General features: G+C 44.0%; 1 protein-coding gene across 1 annotated transcript in view; it reads right to left on the minus strand.

The window, feature by feature from the left end:
* Window positions 1-18,576, minus strand: part of MUSK (muscle associated receptor tyrosine kinase) — a 79,610-nt gene that overhangs the window by 60,629 nt on the left and 405 nt on the right. Inside the window, exons 2-5 of the mRNA XM_084832153.1 lie at window positions 11,109-11,235; window positions 7,579-7,730; window positions 3,544-3,671; window positions 2,934-3,075 (exon numbers count right to left, since the gene is read on the minus strand). Coding sequence (XP_084688279.1) covers window positions 2,934-3,075; window positions 3,544-3,671; window positions 7,579-7,730; window positions 11,109-11,235 — 549 coding nt within the window. The remainder of the gene's footprint in view (window positions 1-2,933; window positions 3,076-3,543; window positions 3,672-7,578; window positions 7,731-11,108; window positions 11,236-18,576) is intronic.

Genomic DNA, 18,576 nt, shown 5'->3' on the forward strand with positions numbered 1-18,576 from the left:
GATTGTAAGTGGATTCTTCAAGGCTCCCAAGATGGGCCAACAAGCAATTTGCCCAGATTTTCCAAGTGACAACTCGATGTTTGTCTCTCCTTTGATTTCTGTGAGTGCTTCCGATCACTGTTTGATTTGCACGACGGGAAAACTACACAAATCAAACACGATCAGACAGGAAAATTGTGCATACATTTGAGTCTTTTTCAAAGCTGTGCAATTTTCCCCCATAGGCCAAAGTGTGAAATTGGGCACTTTTTAAATTGTGCCATTTTGAACTGCGTTTTCTCTGAAATTTGTGCAATTTTCAAATGCAAGTGTGTGTTCAAGAATTTATGAACATTTTTGGAGATTTCTGTTCTGTTCGCGCTCGAGGTTGTGAATGGGACACGTTCGACTGTTTTGCAAGTGGAAACAAACATCTCGTAGCTCCCTACTCCCAAGTAGTTTGCCCAGACAGCCACAGCTTGTATAGTCAGCCCCATCTCTGATTAGTACAGACCCTATGTAGTTAGCAGATGTCAGACATACCAATTCAGCCAAAGAACTCCTCAAAACACAATCCTTAGGCTATGCTGTTTTATTTTTATTCATCACCATGGCATCTTATCCCTCCTCCAAGATCAGGGTGGGTATCCCATTTTGTAACCACCACTGTCAGGTATGATAGGTTAGTCTGAGAGAGAGAAAAGCATGCCCAAGGCTGCAAGGCTGAACAGGACTTGCTCACAGGACCAAACTAAAGGTGATGCTAACAGGTGTTACTAAATGTCCAATGGGAACATTTGTTTTTATTTTTTTTAAGCTCCTCCCCAGGGGGTGTCCTCCCTCCCGAATCACCTTGGTCCTGATCTGAATTGGGGCCACGCAGGCTTATACTCAAGTAAGTAAGCCAATCACGCATTGCTCTGTTATTCGTGATTAGCAGAACGTTTAGTTTGGCCCACCTTCAAGCCCAACACTCTCTAGCCATTACAGCAGGAGTGGGCAACTTGTGGCCCTCCAGATGTTTTGGCCTATGACTCCCATCATCCCTCACCACTGGCTATGCTGGCTAGGGCTAATGAAAGTTGTAGGCCAAAACAGCTGCCCATCCATGCATTACAGCCTTACCCAGTGTGATGCTCTCCAGATGGTTTGGACTACAATGTTTAGCCTGGAGAAGAGGAGACTTGACTTGGAAGTGTGGCAGGGGACATGAGAGTATTCTTCAAATACCTGAAGGGCTGTCACACAGAAAAAGACAAAGATATGTTCTCTGCTACCCCAGAGGGCAGGACTAGATCTAATGGACTTAAATTACCGGAGGGTTAATTTCAGTTGAACATCGGGAGAAACTTCTTAACAGTAAGAGCAGTTTCAGGATAAAAGCAATAACCTAGAGGGTTGATTTCTCTCCTTCCCAGGAGGTCTTCAAGCAGAGGCCGGACAGCCATCTGTTGGGGATGCCCCAGCTCTGGAATTCCTGCATTGAGCAGGGGGTTGGACTAGATGGTCCACAAGACCTCCCCGACTCTAAGATTCAAGGTGAGACTACATAGATATCCCTTGAAGATGGATTTTCACTTAAACAAGATCCCAGTTGACAAGTTTTAAAACTTACAGGCTTGAAACATTGGGTCAAGAGATATTTGCCTCTCTGGGAACTGCTTTCCTCACAAGTGAGCAGTAGAAGAGATGGCATGAGCAGTGACATAGTGCTTGAGATGGACCCATATATGCCCCCCAGGAAACAAACAATTAGAAGTTCCATTACTTAATACCTTGCTTTAGTGCATGAAGTTTAGCACATGAAGGCCTATTTAGAAATAGGAGAAAAGACACCAGTGTCTATTGTCTAAAAAATGTTGACTGCTCCAGTTATACATTACCTATCTGGTGTGGTTGCCGCCACCTCTGAGGTTTCTCTTGTGCCCTCCCTAGTTATATCTAAATCTCCGAACCATGAAGTGATGTAATGTGGATCACATAGTTATGTACCATACTAGTGGCCCCTGGTTCAACAGGGGATGGATCACTAGGGTGGTACATTCCTATTCACATGGTTGGAAGAACCAGACCAGCCTTCCCCCAATCTTGTGCCCTCCAGATGTGTTGGACTACAACTTCCAGCATCCCCCAGCCAACCTGGAAGCAACACTGGAGTGGCTCCAGAGCTGGTGGCAACCATGCCACTCTGGGTAATGTAAATATGACCTTATCTCCTGTACTTTTGTGGAAGAGTGTATCACATCTCACCCACCAAAAAACATCTTGGAACAGCCCTAACTTATATCTAGTGTGGGGCAATGACATGAAAGGAATTCACAAATGTATGTTCCTGAAGAAGTGTTTAAATTCAGAATTACACAGAAGCTCGCACATGTGCACGCATGCGCACACGCACGCACACACACACACACACACAGGCTGCTAGGGCCTTCACAAACAGACTTGCTGATTAGCTCTTACTTCACTCATGGAATCAAAGCTTCTCTTCTAACCTCCACATTTCCTCTAACATAAGGGTGTTGAACCTCAGGACCACGGGCAAAATCCATCCTGCCTGGGGGCCAAATCCAGCCTCCAATCCTCCCCTCTAGGGTTCCTCAGGTGGCTCTGCCCCCTTCCCCTGGCCCCATCCCTTTCCCCCAACCACCAATCGTTTGGTCGTTTCTTGGCCTTTGCATGTTTTTCCCCATTCTAAAAGGCTTAGTTACTGACAATAACAACTTCCTGCAAAAATATACTGGTATTTTGGTCTGCCCACTTTTACATTCAGCCCCAGCCACCACTGGAATGCGGCCCCAAGAACTTATCTGGAATTGAATTTGGCCTTTGGGCTGAAAGAGGCTTGACCCCACCCACCCCCGCCTGTTCTAACACGTGTTTCCATTCATGAACATTGGATCAAAAGTAGAGTCTATGTTCGGGCGTTTTGTGCATGTGGATCACTCACTCACCTTCCACTTCCAGAAGGACCGGCTTTGAGTAGTCTGTCCCCAGGCTATTCTTTGCCACACATCGATAATGACCACCGTCTTCTCTCTGAACATTATGAATTCTTAAGCTGCCTGATTCAAGAATAGCAATCCGAGTGTTTTCCTGCCACAAAAAAATTGGGCTCTGGGTGAGATGAGAGAGAATATCCTTTATGTCAGGAGTGAGGGCCTTTCAGACTATGGGCCTGCTGTGCTGAGTACCCCTCCCCTCCCCACCACATCTCACTCCTGCAAAGGGGTGGTGCCCAGAGCCCTATTCAGGCATTCTAAATTAGGAGAGATGAAACATGCAAGAAGTGGAAGCATGCTAGCCCAGGCCCCTCTGTTGTTGTTTTTATCGCCCTCTACCCACAGAAGGCAACTTTATGAAGAGGAGATCCAGCGTGCATGGAGAGCCGCCATGAGTACAGGAAGCTTTCTTCCTCACAAAGTCGTCCTCCACGTGTAGACTGTGGTAAAAGCGATGGCAGAGAGGGGCGGAGCTAGCGTGCTCCCTGTCCTCGCATGTTTACCCTCCCCTTATTTAGAACACCTGAACAGGGCTTATATTTAAATCCAAGCACCTACTCACCTTTATAACGTTTTCTCCTTTGATCCATGATACTGAAGGCTTGGGATTCCCCATTGTAGTGCATGGAAAAACTGCCTTTAATCCTTCGATTATTTTCACATTTGAAGGTGGGCGGGTTATTTTAGGTTCTGAAATTTAAAAAGGTCAAAATGAGATGGAGGTTGCAACCACATATTAAAAAATCACACAGCTTCATAATGGGACAACGGGGTACTTTCCCTCTCACTGTTTGTGTCAACAATATCCCTCCTTGCTTACAACTCAGATCAGAAGAACGGAAGCAATTTTCAATCACAGGTTGCCCCCAAACACCTGTAATGCAGAGGGTGGGAAGAAATTTCAACTGGAAAAGAGGCAGCTGAGAACCCTGAACTCTGCCCCACACACATCCTGCAGGCCCAAGCAGGGTGGGGTGGGGTACACTTTACCAGGGCCTGTTAATCTGGGGCGGGGGTGGGCAGATTGGAATTAAATTGTATATCATGCTAGAGGATTTTTAGGGAACACATTTCCGTGTATCTATATCCCTATTGCCCAGCTCATATGAGATTTGCTGGAGCCAGTTAGAAGCACTGTTAGGGCAGAACATGTAACATCCTTAACAGTGAGTTACTGGCTCAGGCCTTTGTCTAGAACAGAGGGAATGTGCGTGTGCAGTTAAACTAGAGCCATATTCTGGTATTCACCTGAATGCATGAAAGCTTCAAGTGTGTACTTGGACAGGGCCATACATGCTGGCCTCACCCCCTACATCTCCAGTGCCCCACCCCTGCCCCCTTGGGGAATGTCTGAACTGAGCAGGGTGGGTGGCACACATAGGGGGCAAGGCCAGTATGTATGGCCCCATGTCAGTACACACTTTAGGTGAATGCCTGAACAGGGCTTAGGGCCTGTAGGTTGAGAAACAGAAAGATTTGTGCTTCCCTTTGTGACATGGACTCTCAGTAACTACCAGTTCCAGAGTTCCTTGTGCACAGATAGGTGAGAGGGAGAAGCGATGGGAGGAACAGGATAATGTGAGGGACTAAACACCATAATAATTGGGGCACTGATCACAGGGACTGGGGCGGGGGGTAACTTGGTAAAACCTTCATGATCCCATACATTTATGTATTCTTTGCTTCAATGTGATATGCCTTTGCCCCTATAATCATAGTGAGGGCCAAAACAGACACTACTTTAAATGTGTGCCTAGCAGCTATGTCTTGTTTTCATTTTTATTCTACAGTAGGTACAGGGGGCCTGATCTGAATCTTAAAAACCCACCTACGCAACCGCCACCACACAATACAAGTTGGGTGGTCTGCACATATTCTAGAGTAAAAATGAAAAAGAGCCATAGCTGCTAGACACATATTTAAAGTAATGTCTGTTTTGGCCCTAAGAAGTCTAGAATGGTAACTGGAATAGATTTTACAAATATGGATATTACATTATTACTAGGAAATAATTTCCCCTAGCTGGATTTTTAAAAGGGGATTCCAATCTTGCTCTGAAGCACCCTGCCCGGGTCAGTTTTACCAGACATGAGTTGTTTTGCTGTAATCTCTCAAGGGATTCATTAACGATGCTATTGAGCCCTTATTGTCATATTTAATTTATTTCTAATCGCAAAATACCCAAGTCCGCCAACTGAAATGCAGCTATCTGTCCTCCAAGTCTGATGTTTGTATCTAATGACTTGTACAGATGTTTCATGGGCCAATGTTATTCTTTGACTGTTAAATCAGCAGGACTATTGCACGGTACATTGCTTGGTAGTTGCAATATCATGTGGAATATGCAGACTGTCAGATCCTATTGCCTGTTTGGGAATTTTCATACATGAGAAAGACAAATCAATTACTATCAAGATCTTCCTCCAGTTAGTGTTGCGCATATAATAGATTTATTTCTGTTGATGTCAGAGAGGTTCCCTGTGCCAAATTGACCCTAAGAAGTGGAAATCGAGGATTCTTTGTTTCATTGAAGCAAAGAACCTTGACACTCTGCCAGCAATATCAGGTCTGTAGCTTAGGAGTGCTCCTGGATCCTATGTTCTCCCTGGATCTACAGGTGGCAAGGAGCATGTTTGCATAATAAAGTCTAGTGTGCCAGCTGTGGCTGTTCCTGAGTCAGTCTGATTTGCAACAGTTGTCCATGCCTTGGTTATATCACAGTTAGACTATTGCAATGAACTCTACGTGGGGCTACCCTTGAAGAGCGTCTGGAAGCTTCAACTGGTCCAAAATGTGGCAGCTGGCCGCTAACCAGGGCAGGGCATCACAATCACATCAGTCCAATATGGAAAGATCTGCACTACTAGACCATTGTTTTCCAGGCTCAATTCAAAGTGTTGGTTTTAGCCTTTAAAGCTCTAAACGGCTTAAGGCCCAGCTATCTGAGGGACCACCTATCTTGGTAAGAACCTACTTGACTACTAGGATCAGGAGAACAGGCCCTTTTGAAGACACCCTCGCTTGCAGAAGCCTGTTCGTCATACACATGGAAAGGGCTTTCTCCTGCATTGCTCCCAAATTCTAGAACGCACTCCCACTGGAGTTGTGACAGACCCCCACGCTTTCTGCATTCAGATAGGAAGGTCAAAACACATCCTTTTAATTTGGCTTTTAAAATCTTTGTTATGATTTTTAAGGCGGTTTTTCACATTTCACCACGTTCAAATATAAACCCTAATGTTTATATTTAACGTTACAAAACAATAACAAACTACAACAAATAACAAAAACAAACATTTTTGTTTTCTGAATCTTTGTAAAATGTCTTTGTTGGTTCCAGAAAGGCAGTATAGATAAATGCAATAAACCAGTGTGGTGTAGTGGCAAGAGTGTTGGACTGGGAGTCGGGAGATCCAGGTTCTAGCCCCCACTTGGCCATGGAAGCTCACTGGGTGACTTTGGGCCAGGCACAGACTCTCAGCCCAACCCACCTCATAGGGTTGTTGTTGTGAGGATAAAATGAAGAGGAGGAGGAGGAGGAGAATATAAGTCGCCTTGGGTTCCTTGCACGAGGAAAAAAGGCGGGATATAAATGCAATAAATAATAATGATGATGATAATATTAAACAAATCCATCTAAAATGAGTGATGAACCAGCAAACCCATGGGAAGTTGAGCCTTATAAATCCCCTTTGATGAGGATGGAGCTTCAGAGTTTATAACCATCCCATGACTGAGTTCCAAAGTAAAATATCAAGGAAGCATTTTTTTTAATCACACATTTTAAAGATTAAGACTTATATCCCTCTGTTCAAATGTGTTCACATGACTCTGAATGGCTTAAAACAATCAGAATACCACAATTAAACAATATTAAAACCAAACAATGTAAAAACAGGCTCATTAAAACAAACTCGCCAAATAAAAAGCTCTAAACAGGATTCACAATCTAGAGTAAGATGTCCCCTTCCCAATTCTGCACTTACAGTCACTCTTGCAGTTTAGAATCCCAACTTCACTCAAAAGTACATATTGAAATGGAGGGTTGTGTTCCCCGCTGACCCACATTCATACATATACTGTTTTCTGAGGATGGATGGCAATGTTAGAGGATGATAAAGGGAAACTAATCTACATTACATGATCTTGATGATATATCCCCAAGCCTGTGATTTCATGAGATAATTGGTGCATCTGTAACCAATTAAAAAACCCTGCTCCAAACTGAATAACCTTTGTGGTGTAGCAGTTAAAGTGTTGGACTGGGATTCAGGAGATCTGGGTTCTAGTTCCACTCAGCCATGAAGCTCACTGGGTGAGTTTGGGCCAGTTTCTGACACTCAGCCTAACCTACCTCACAGGGTTGTTGTGAAGATAAACTGGAGAGGAGGAGAACCATGTAAGCTGTCTTTGGCTCCTTGCAAGATAAGAGAGGAAAGAATGGTGGAAAATAAATGTAATAATAAATATACAGACCTGGAGAGGGAGGGAGACTGAAACGTATGATACTACAAAACTTAAGGCAAAGAAAATACTGTCTCGTTTGCTTTTCCCACATGAACTCAGGTTTAATCCAGTACAATGTACATATACTTACTCATTTTCACCTGTAACGCCCCACAGCTTTCTGCTTGTACTCCTACTCCATTGTTTGCAGTGCAGCAGTACACCCCATCATCGCTATCCTCCACACTGAGAATGGTTAGGAGCTGTCCGTTTTCCCGTATGCTGTACCGTGTGTCAAAGAGCCTGAAAACACATTGAAATGCATTAAAAGGAGATTCTAAAGAAGGCTGCACATTCTAAACCTGAGCTCATTCAAAGCTATTGACTAGACAGGGGTTGTCAAACTTTCTGCCTCCAGGGCCCGCTTGAGAGAGTTGAAAATGACCGAGGCCCAACAGTCACAAAATGGTGACAGATGGAGGTGGAGTTTGGCATGATCAGCTGCCAAATGATGGTCTCATCACTGGTATCTTATCCCTCTTTGAAAATAGCTAAATTCTTTGCCACAGCCATTTCTTTGTAGCAGGGGGTTCCATAATTCAGCTTTCCTCAAGTTAAGTACAGATATTGGCTCTGGAGGCATTCATTACCCAACTTCCCCATTTGGGGAAGAATTTGCTGAGCCAAAGGCTCCAAGTCTGGGCTTCCGGCATGGCACCCATGGGCAACCATGTGCCCATGGACACCTCTCTTGGTGCCCACCAGGCTCCCTGCCGCTCCTGATTTTAATTTTATTTCTTCAGGGTTTTTTTTAAACTTGGAATTTACTGTGCTGCAAAACAAAGTGCTGCCCTTTATTTGGGTTGAAAATCTTTATTTGGTTAAAAAGAGTGGCTTTGTATTTTGGAGCTCAGACCCCCTAGCTCTACCTTGTACGTAGGTTCTTGAGCTAGTTATTTTTCTATTAGTCTCACCAGTGTGCCTTCTGGGAAATGTGTGTTTTGCAACCAGCCATGCCCACCATGACAGGCATTTTATGAATGAGCAAGCCCCACCATGGCAGCCATTTTGTGAGAGTAGCCATGGCACTCTCTCAAAATTCCAAATATGACCACTAACACAAAAAGGTGAGGAACCCCTGCTCTAAGTAGAGAAAACTTATTTGATATTGTTTTTCTCTTCCCCCCACGTTCTTCTTACCCATCTCCTTTATTTCTTCTACCCTTCTCTTTTTCACACTTAACTTGTATCCCCACACACTGCCCTTTTCTTTCATCCCTCCTTCCTTCTACTTTTACATTCACTTCCTCCTATAACAGTCTCCCTTTCTTATCCTTCTTCTTTATTCCCATTAAAATATTATTATGATGCCCATTTAAAAAAAAAAATTGCTATTGTTATTATTTTTAAAAATATTAACCTTGGTGTCTAAGCAACTCTTTCTGAGACCCACTGGTGGGGCCTGACCCACAGTTTGAGAAACAGTGGACTAGACTGAGGCAAATTTTTAACTTATGGAACAGATGGTTGTTCGATTCACTTAATTTATTTATTTACAATATCTATATACGGCTCAAAAGATCCGCATCAAAAGATTTCAGAGCGGTGAACAGCAAAGATAAAAGAATAAAACACCACGTTCTTTTCAAACATTTTGAAAATAAATAAATTCTGATAAGACCGATTTTAATTAACCATGGCTGGTTACTCAACAAAGGCTTCCCAAAATAACAATATCTTCAGGCAGTGCCGGAAACAACACAACGTTGGCTCCTGCCTGATCGCCAAAGACAGGAAGTTCCACAGGAAAAGGGCCACCACACTGAAGGCTCTTTTCATGATGGATTTCAGCCAGGCCATGGGGCCATGTGGAACCACCAGGAACAAGCCCTCTGATGACCTCAGTGACCGGGCAGGTTGGTAAGGAAGAAGGCACTCTCTCAGGTATCGTGGCCCCAAGTTGTTTAGGGCTTGATACTAATACCTTAAACCTGGCCTGGTAACGAATAGACAGCCAGTGCAGTTCCCTTAATTTGGGGGAGGCAAAGTAATATCTAGTTGATATCAGTGAATGTAAGCATATGATTTGTCATTCTGCCTAACTTCAGTGTATGCCATCTCTCACTTGATCTTGACATTCTCGATGAGCACAATTTAACCAAAGTTAAACAAAACTCTAGCAAGAAGTGACAGACTGGGGGGGGGGGGGGCTGACAAATTACGATTTTGCAAAACTTATATCCTGGCCCTAAGATCATTGTACACGTTACGTGATCCAGACCATGTGGAGGGTCCATAGTTCATTAGCAGATCTGCTGAGGGTCAAGAATAGACACTGCTGGGCTAGATAGACAAATAGTTCGTCATGGGAAGGTTCCAGTGTTCCTAAACTACCTGCAACCTGATGTAAGACACTTCCTTACTGGAGAAGGGCCATAGTTCTCCTGGTAAGAATGGGAAAGACCTCTGTCTGAAACAGTGAAGAGCTACTGATTGAGTGTAGACCAGAGGTGGGCAACCAGTTGTACAACTCTATCCGGGTGTACATCTCCCACCGGCCCTAACCACTATAGGCAGTGGTGAGCAATGATGAGCACTGTAAGCCAAAACATCTGGAGGGCCACAGTTTGACCTCCCCTGGTGTAGACCATTCTGAGCTACATAGACCAATAGTCTGACTTGGTCTATGCAAGCTTTCATGTTTCTAACTTGTGTTTGTCACCAAGGGGGCTTCCAGACTAGGCCTTTATTGCACAATCACACTTCCTGCTTCATGGAATCCTTGGGGGGTGGGGGCAGCTGACATCTTCTTCCATTTGCAAATGCCCTGTGATTTCCCACCACATCTTCCATCTTTTTTCTTGCCAGAAACAATCTTTTAAAGAGGGTGAGATGGAACAGCTGCACGTTGCCTTTTGATTGGTAGCACTAGGCGCCCGGCTTCTCGAAGCACCCCAGGCATAGACCACCCAGGAAGCCATGTGCTTCCTGATGAGTGAACCTGCATACGTGTTGGCAAATGTGTGTTTATCACATTCACACTTTCATGTTTAGGTGTGCACATTAAAAAAGCTCCGGTGTACACCTATAAAAGTAATGTGTGAAGAAGCCATATGGCAGGGATGGAGAACCTCTTTCAGCTCAAGGGCCAAATTCAATTTCAGAGAAGCTTTCAGGGGCCACATTCCATTGGTGGGCGGGGCCAAAAGCAAAAGAGGGTTGGGCAAAACACCAAAAACACCAGCATATTTTAGCTTAAACCTTTAGCTTAAACCTCTTACAGTAAATAAGCCTCTCTTTATTTACTGCCTGTAAATAAGCCTTGGGACAGGCATTTCAATTGTTTAGAATGGGGGGAAATAATGCAAAAGCTGTAAAACCACCAAATGATTGGTTATTACAGGGGGGTGGCCAGGAAAGGGGATGTGGCCATCTGGGGAATCCCAGAGGGTAGGCTTGTGACCCCAGGAGGGCCGGATTTGGCCTGTGGGCCTCACGTTCCCCACCCCAGTCCTATTGTCCTAGGAGACCTATCGCACCAGCAAATAAAGACGTAGAATGGGGTGTACAAGTAACTGTGGCCAAATAGGTCTCAGACAGTATTCTATGTATTCTAGAGTCAGGTATTGCTAGCTCATTTCTGGAGAAACCCTGTACCTCTTTTGCACACATAATTCTTACCTGATCAGAATGTTATTACGTGCCCAGGTAACCTCTGCCTGGGGAAAAGATTCTACTACACACATGAAGGTGGCCGACTCCTCAACTAGGGCATCCACTGTTTCAAGAGGGGTGGTGATCATGGGTGCTGCCGACAGAAAAAACAAGAGGCAATGCAGATAGCTTGAGAAAATCCATCATCTTCATGGCAGAATCCTGACATCAGTTAAACAAATGCCTGTCCTTTATCCAGAAAACTGGATTGGAAACGGACCCCCAAGGCAATTAGCAATTAACATAGCAATTCTAGCAGTTTGGAAGCCAAAAACAATTACAGCCAATTGAAAATAATAAAGATTAGGAACGAGTAAAAGTATTAGAAGCTCGTCCAAATGGCAGAATTACTTGCAGAATGAGTGTCATGCAGGCCCTTTGTGAGATAATATTCTACAGGGAAGGTGTTGTTGTTATGTGCCAAACTTTATACACTGGAAACATTCAGAGTGGGACATCATCAGATACCTTAAGTGCAGGAGAGTGGATTTCATGTGGGGGAAGGTACTTCCTCAGGTCGCCTAGGCCAAGGACAGTTAGGACTTTAAACATAAGCACTAGAAACTAGATAAGCACCTGCAAACTATCTGGGAGCTAATAGTGGTCTTTTCAGATAGGTCTAATGGACTCTCAGGTAGCATTTGGGACGCTGCATTCTGAGCAATGGAAGTTTCCAAATAGTTTTTAAAGGCAGCCCCATAAAGAAATGAATGGCATTTTGAATGCTTCACTTGAAATTAACATACGGATCATTTCTATAGGAACAATCCTTAGCTTTCATATAGCACAGCTGAGTGTTCAAACCACTTCATATGCATTGTACCTCTCAGTAATTCTTACAATGGCCCAGACTCCTCCAACCTGGTGCCCTCCAGATGTTTTGGAATACAACTCTCAGCATTCCTGACTATTGGCTATGGTGGCAGGGGCTGATGGGAAGTGTCCAAAATATCTGGAGGGCACCAGGTTGGGGAAGGCCGCAGTAAGGTAGGCCAGCATTATCCCCATTTTGCAGATGGGAGCTGAGGTTGAGAAAAACAGCTCTGCTTTTTTGCCACTGTATTATACAAGCTCGTTACACTGCACTAAATTAAACTCAGACTGAACCAAAACTTCATCACTCACTTTGTAGGTGCAAAGAGCCCATCTTTGTATAATTCTTCAGGGGAGGCAAAATATTCATCTAACATAATGGTGGTGGCTAATGAAGTCTCCCCTGCTAGTTGGCAACATCATTTCCCCGTTAGCTGCATGATGCAGTGTCAGAGTGAGATCAGGAAGCACTGCCCTGCTCTGATTTGGCTTCCTGATGACATCATGTAGCCAATTAGGTCTGGCTGTGTCATGGTGTTGAAATCCAGATCACAGTGGAGGCAATGCTGTGTGGCACAGGAAGCAATGGTGCCGGGCAGTGACTGAGAGCACAACTACCACCTCCAGTACCACAAAGAAGGTGCAAGCAAGTTAAGCAAGAGGATGCCTTCATGAATCCTTTCACACCCCCACACACACCAAGGCCTTCCTTTCAAACCTAAAATGTTCAATTTAGAGCATTAAGATCAGCCCTAATGAATTCTAATTTATGAATTAGAGGTATGAACCACCACCACTCATCCCTTAAGAAATTACACTGATCTCATCAAAATTCTTTTAATTTTCCCCAAATCTTGCACCTGCAAGATTTCTTGCCTATAATTAGGACCTACCCACTCCCAATTTATGCCAAATTTCACCTGACACCATTTCAGTGGCAATTCTAAGGAATATCCTTAATCTGCAGCAACATCACAGAACAGCATACACCTATTTTCTTTCCCTTTGGAAGCATGGCACATATTGTGTCATGAATACTAAATGCAAATCTAACTCTCTGCTTAGGGCACTGTTCTTCACTGCTGGCCTGATGGCTACTTGCAGCTCCCAATTACCTCAAATGCAGTTCTCTTCCCCACCCACCCCTCTCTCATTCAGTCCCTCCCTCATTTTATTTTGCAGTAGCTACTCACTCTCAGCAGGGGCCCTCTAGCTTTGCTTTGTTGTTTGCTTTAGCGGTGGGCCGACGGCTGTGATCTGGACTAATGAGGGTGTATTGGGGTGGGGACTCAGGAGACCTGCCGTTCGTCAGCTGTAAGGTGGCTGGGGGGGTGGGAGAAGCATGCAGGAGCAATCAGCCAATTAGCTGTGGTATGGGAGGAGTCCAAAAGGCAAAGAGAAACATGATTGGCTAGCTGCAGTGATGCGCTGCACTACTTTCTACAGGCGTTTGAGGGGAAACTGAACACGTGGCCAAGAGACACAGCAGCGTGGACCTGTACTGGGAGATTTTGTAGTACTGCATCAAGCAGACCACTCCCTCAGCAATGAGGAAAAGATCCATCCCTCTGATTGTCTCTGGCTGATCGTTTAAATTTGTTTTAGGTATTTGTTGTAGTTGTGTGTGTTATTTGTTTTATATCATTATGTGAATGGTTTTTATATTTTATATAATGTATTTTAATGGTTTTTAATTTCTGTGAACTGCCCAGAGAGCTTGGGCTATGGGGCGGTATAGAAATACAATAAATGAATGAAATGAGACAGCCCAAAGGACTAAGTGAGCCTGTCAGAATGTGCCTGCCTGGTGACTTGGTGACTTACTGGCTGAGGCCTGGCTTAGACAACACGGACGGAGATGGGGAGGAGAGGCTTGAAAGGGCCTCCAGCATTGCTGCTTGACTGGGGTGGGGACAGAAGCCCCCCATGGCCCAGGAAAGGCCCCCAAGTTGCCTCAGTGGCAGTGCCTGGAACAAAAGTCACTCCTACTTTCAAAATAGTGAAGATCAGCGGTTTAGTGCAATGGCCCAGCATGGCCTTGAAGAACTGTGTGCGAATACATGTATGTCATGTCATAAAGTTATGATCAATGGAGATCAAGGGGGCACCTCCTATGAAATCTTTTCCCTCTGCCCGCAGCTCTTGGCACACAAAGGCATACCATGAACCATTCTTTCAAAGTATGTCTGCCAAAAAGACATCCATCCAGTGCTTTGTGTACCAGATATTGTTGACAGCTGTGTTTGACACTTTCTTAATAGCACACCACAGGGAATGCTACGAGTGGAAAAGAGAATTCCCCCCACCCCTTCACTTTCACAGAATGCTAAAACATTGCCCAGCCCAAAGATCAGTTACAACAGGGACATCGTTACAAAGACCGAGTGAGGTGAGCTTAAGCTAAGAGTAAAAAAAAAAAAAAAAAGCCTACTCTCAAAGAGGCCTTGTGACGGATAAGATCTAAATCAGCGATGGCCAGACAGAGGCCTTTGGGATGGATCTAGAGCATTTCTCCACCAAGCTCAAATCCTGCAACTTTACCGGGGCTTTCTGCTTCTGTTTTAAATGCAGGATCACAACGGACTCTCTTTACACGTGCTTCCCTTGCCCTCCACTTGTCCCTGCTATCTGCATGTTCTATATGTTTCATTATACAGCCATTAGATGGCACTGTGGTCTAGCTCCTCTTATTGCGAGATTTCCTCTTTTCACAAGGGAACTCAACGCGCTATAATTGGATAGCTCATTATTTTGGCTCTTTTAAAAAATGGGATAAAGGTCATTTAGTGTGCCAGACGCCCTGGAGGTTGGCGCCATCATGTGAAGGGCCCATGAGTGAGCAATCTCAATAGCAGGATAAGAGCCCCGTATGGAGAAACCCCTAGACTCTGATTCAAGTTTATCTGGTCCCTGGCAGACTGTTAAATGTCATAGTTTCACAGTAGCAGCATGCCTTACACCAGGGGTGCAGAACCTCAGGACTAGGGGCCAACTCCAGCCCTCCTGAGGTCCCCAGATGGCCCCACCCCTTTCCCTGGCCCCATCCCCTTTCCTCCAACCACCAATCATTTGGTGGTTTCCCAGCTTTTGTGCAGTTTTTTCCCCATTCTAAAAGGTTGCAATGCCTCTGTTACTGCTTAGGGCTTCTTCACATGGAGCTTTTATCCTGCTATTGAGATTGCTCACGCACAGAAGTTTGCAGGCCTTTAGATGATGTCATCTCCTGCACGAAATGACCTTTATTCCATTTTTCAAAAGATCGGAGATGAGGAGCTATGAAATTGCCTCGCTTGTGTTCTGCTTGACTTCCCTCCATGAAAAAGGAAAAGCCATAAGAAGAGGAGGTAGACCAATGAAACATATGGAAGACTCAGTTAAGGGGGAGAAGAAGGGGGGAAAGGTGGGGGAGAAAGGAAGCACATGTAAAGGCAGTCTGTCGTGATTCTGCATTTAAAATGAAAGCAGAAAGCCCCATTTTAAATGCAGGACTTTAGGGTGGTATAGAGATGCTCTTAGTTACTCTCATTAAGCTGTTTAAGCTAAAACCTGCTGGTATTCTTGGCCTTGCCCCTTTTGCCTTCAGCCCCACCCACTACTGGAATGCAACCCCCAAAAGCTTTTCCAAAACTGAATTTAGCCCTCAGGTTGAAAGACATTCTGCACCCCTGCCGTACAGTCTGCCGTACAGTCTCAATTTGAGACTGCCGTACAGTCTCAATTTGGGTCTGGGTCTACGACTTATTGCTGGAGCTGGAGATCCCACTCGTGACATGACACATTCCATATTATTATTAGATGGAGTTGTATAGGCCATATAATATTGTATACTCCTAAGTACACAAGCAAAACACATAAAGCGAGAATGCAGCAAATTCTGTGATTGCAAAAGCGTAACTTGCAGGTTTACACATCAGGTGTTAGGCTGCAGGTTTTCACCATTACTAATGATGTTGCCAGACTTCATAATGACCCGGTTCATAACATTATTTTCTGACTATTCATAAAATGCATCAGTATTCTTTACTTTTTAAATTATTCCTGTAATTGTTACGTTCTTATTGTACTTTAATGTATTATTTTATTCTTTTAATCAATTTTACACAATTTTGATTGTGTAAGCCGCCCTGAGTGTCATTTTCTTCAAACTAAATAAATAAAAATATTATTATTATTCAGGAGAAGTACTCCTTGACAGTTCTTCTCCGGTTCACGTTGTAATCTGAGCCAGAGAGGAATGCCTGCCTCCCACTGTCCCCTTCTCCGTGCACCCACTCACGTATGTGATGGCAGGGAAAGAGGAAGGCCTCTTCCCTCCCTGCCACTACCAAAAAGAAGGAGATGCAGAAGGGAGAGGGAAAGAGACCTACTTCTCTGCCCCTGTCGCTACCAGAGCATCAACGTTAACTGCCAATAGTGCAGCAGCAACCAGAGGAAGGGTGTTCAGGGGACTCACTGAGTGTTCAAGGGTAGGAATTTAGACCCTGCTGCATTCATCTGATGGGTGATGGAGTCCAAATTGCTTTTAGAAATCCACTTGGAATTAATGGGGCCATGTTCTGATTTGTTTACTTTGGGGGACATAGCTTGGTTTGCTGAGCCCGATTCTGAATTGTGGAGGGTGTGTGTGTGTTGCCCATCAGCTTTTCTGCCATGTGATGGGAGGAGACAGGGCATTTCATGTTCCCAAGGACGCTTTGGATCAAGTGTTGTCCCGCTGAGGCTCGTAACTACTGCTGAGCCTAATATCTGTAAATGTAGTACAAAGCATTCTTCTTGTCAGCTTGTTTACATCTTAAAAGCCTCATGTGACACATGATGATCAACATATGCCTTGACATGTTTTTGCTTTCTCAGTGAAATAATCAATCCACTGGGGGTGTTTCTTGGAGGGATATTAACTCCTTTATGCCTCTTTTAGGCAGGAAAAGGAAATGAATGCCATGCATTTCATTCTTTATTTGCAACAAAGAGCCTTGCGGCATCAGCTTTTGTAGGCCTGGAAATTAACTGGGAGCTAATATTTTGCACTTGTGACTCAAGTCTATTTATCAACCTGTTGAACTGTTTAATGCCAGTATTTTAATTGATCTCATTCAAACACTCGGTTGGAATATTTTTGCAAGTCTTCCTTCTGCCACATTTTTGCACATGTAATGTCATTTATATGCCAAACTGATAAAGATGCTATTTGCAAAACCAATGTCCTTAGTGGCCAAAGTACATGTTGTGTGCAACTGCATGTCTCTTGTACCCTGTGGTTTGGGATTTTTAACTGAAAAGCAGCCTTGGAGCCTGCAATTGAGCGCAGAGCAGTTGCCTGGAGGAGGGGTGGCTAACCCTTTCCCTTTCTGCAGTACATCTACTCCAGACTGCATCCTTCAAGCTGCTTTCCTGGCTATGGGGAGGCAGGGGTGGCAGGGAGAGAGATAGAGTTCTCGTAGTTCTCTCCCATGGGTATGAAAGCAATTTGGGGGGAAGCTGAGTGGACAAAGGGTTAAGCAATCCCTCCCCCTGCTTGACCTCCACTTCCAATTTCATCCTTCCGGAGTTGCCTTTATTTTAAAATCACAAAACTCCCTGAATGTGTAGTTTCCACAAAACTCCACAATCATATCTGTTTTACACATAATCATATCTATTTTACACACACACACACACACACACCTTGAAATCAGTCATAGTTTAAAAAATGTTTAACTTTGTATTGATTTTGCCCTATATTGTTGTACTTGGAATCTTTAAATCATGCATAGGTATATATAATGCAGGTGTAAGCCCCACTGAAATCAGTTGGACTATGCCTTTCATAGTTCAAAGGACTACAATCAGTATTTGTGTCTGTGTTCATAAAACATAAGAACATCTGTCGATCTTGGGATAGGGGAATCATTCCATTCCCAGTCTCCGTGACTTTCACATACGCTCACCCGTATGTCTGTCCTGTCCTATTTCTGCATTAATAGGGTTTTTTTTAATCCACACAAAATTCACATTTCAATACACGTTTATATATTTTTTCTAAAAATAAGCCTTTCTAAATGGACTTTCTCTCAAAACACTCATTTTTAAATGTACTTTCATATGTTTTTAAGAGCCAAAAACGACATCAGAGCTTTTGGAAAGTATGAAAGCCAGTGGATAACTGAGGCTGAAATCCTGTACCAAATTACCTGGGAGCAAATCCCACTGAAGCCAAAGGGACGTACTTCTCAGTAGTCCTGTACAGGATTTTACTTTAAGGCTACAGTGCCATGCAGCCGTACCTGGGAGTACATCATACTGAACATAGTGGGACTTATTTCAGAGCAAACATGCATAGGATTATGCTGTAAATTCCAATATGCACATTAGTCCAGGAGATATGGATCATGTCAGTTTGTACTGGTATTACCAAAGACGTAATTCCTCAAGCCAGATTAACGCAAGTCCCATTGATTTCAATGGGTCTTCTCTAAGCATGAATACGTCTGCATCCAACCGCATCTATCTATCTATCCATCCATCCATCTAGAATACCTCTAAGCATTTGCTCCAGGCAGTCTAATCATATGTATGTTTTCTTGGATGTCCCACTGAGTTTGACAAAAAAGCATTCTCAGGACTGCTGACTACATCATATTCT

The sequence above is a fragment of the Heloderma suspectum genome, chromosome 2, assembly GCF_057233095.1.
Source record: "Heloderma suspectum isolate Gila_16-S chromosome 2, 16-S_ref, whole genome shotgun sequence".
NCBI lineage: Eukaryota > Metazoa > Chordata > Lepidosauria > Squamata > Helodermatidae > Heloderma > Heloderma suspectum.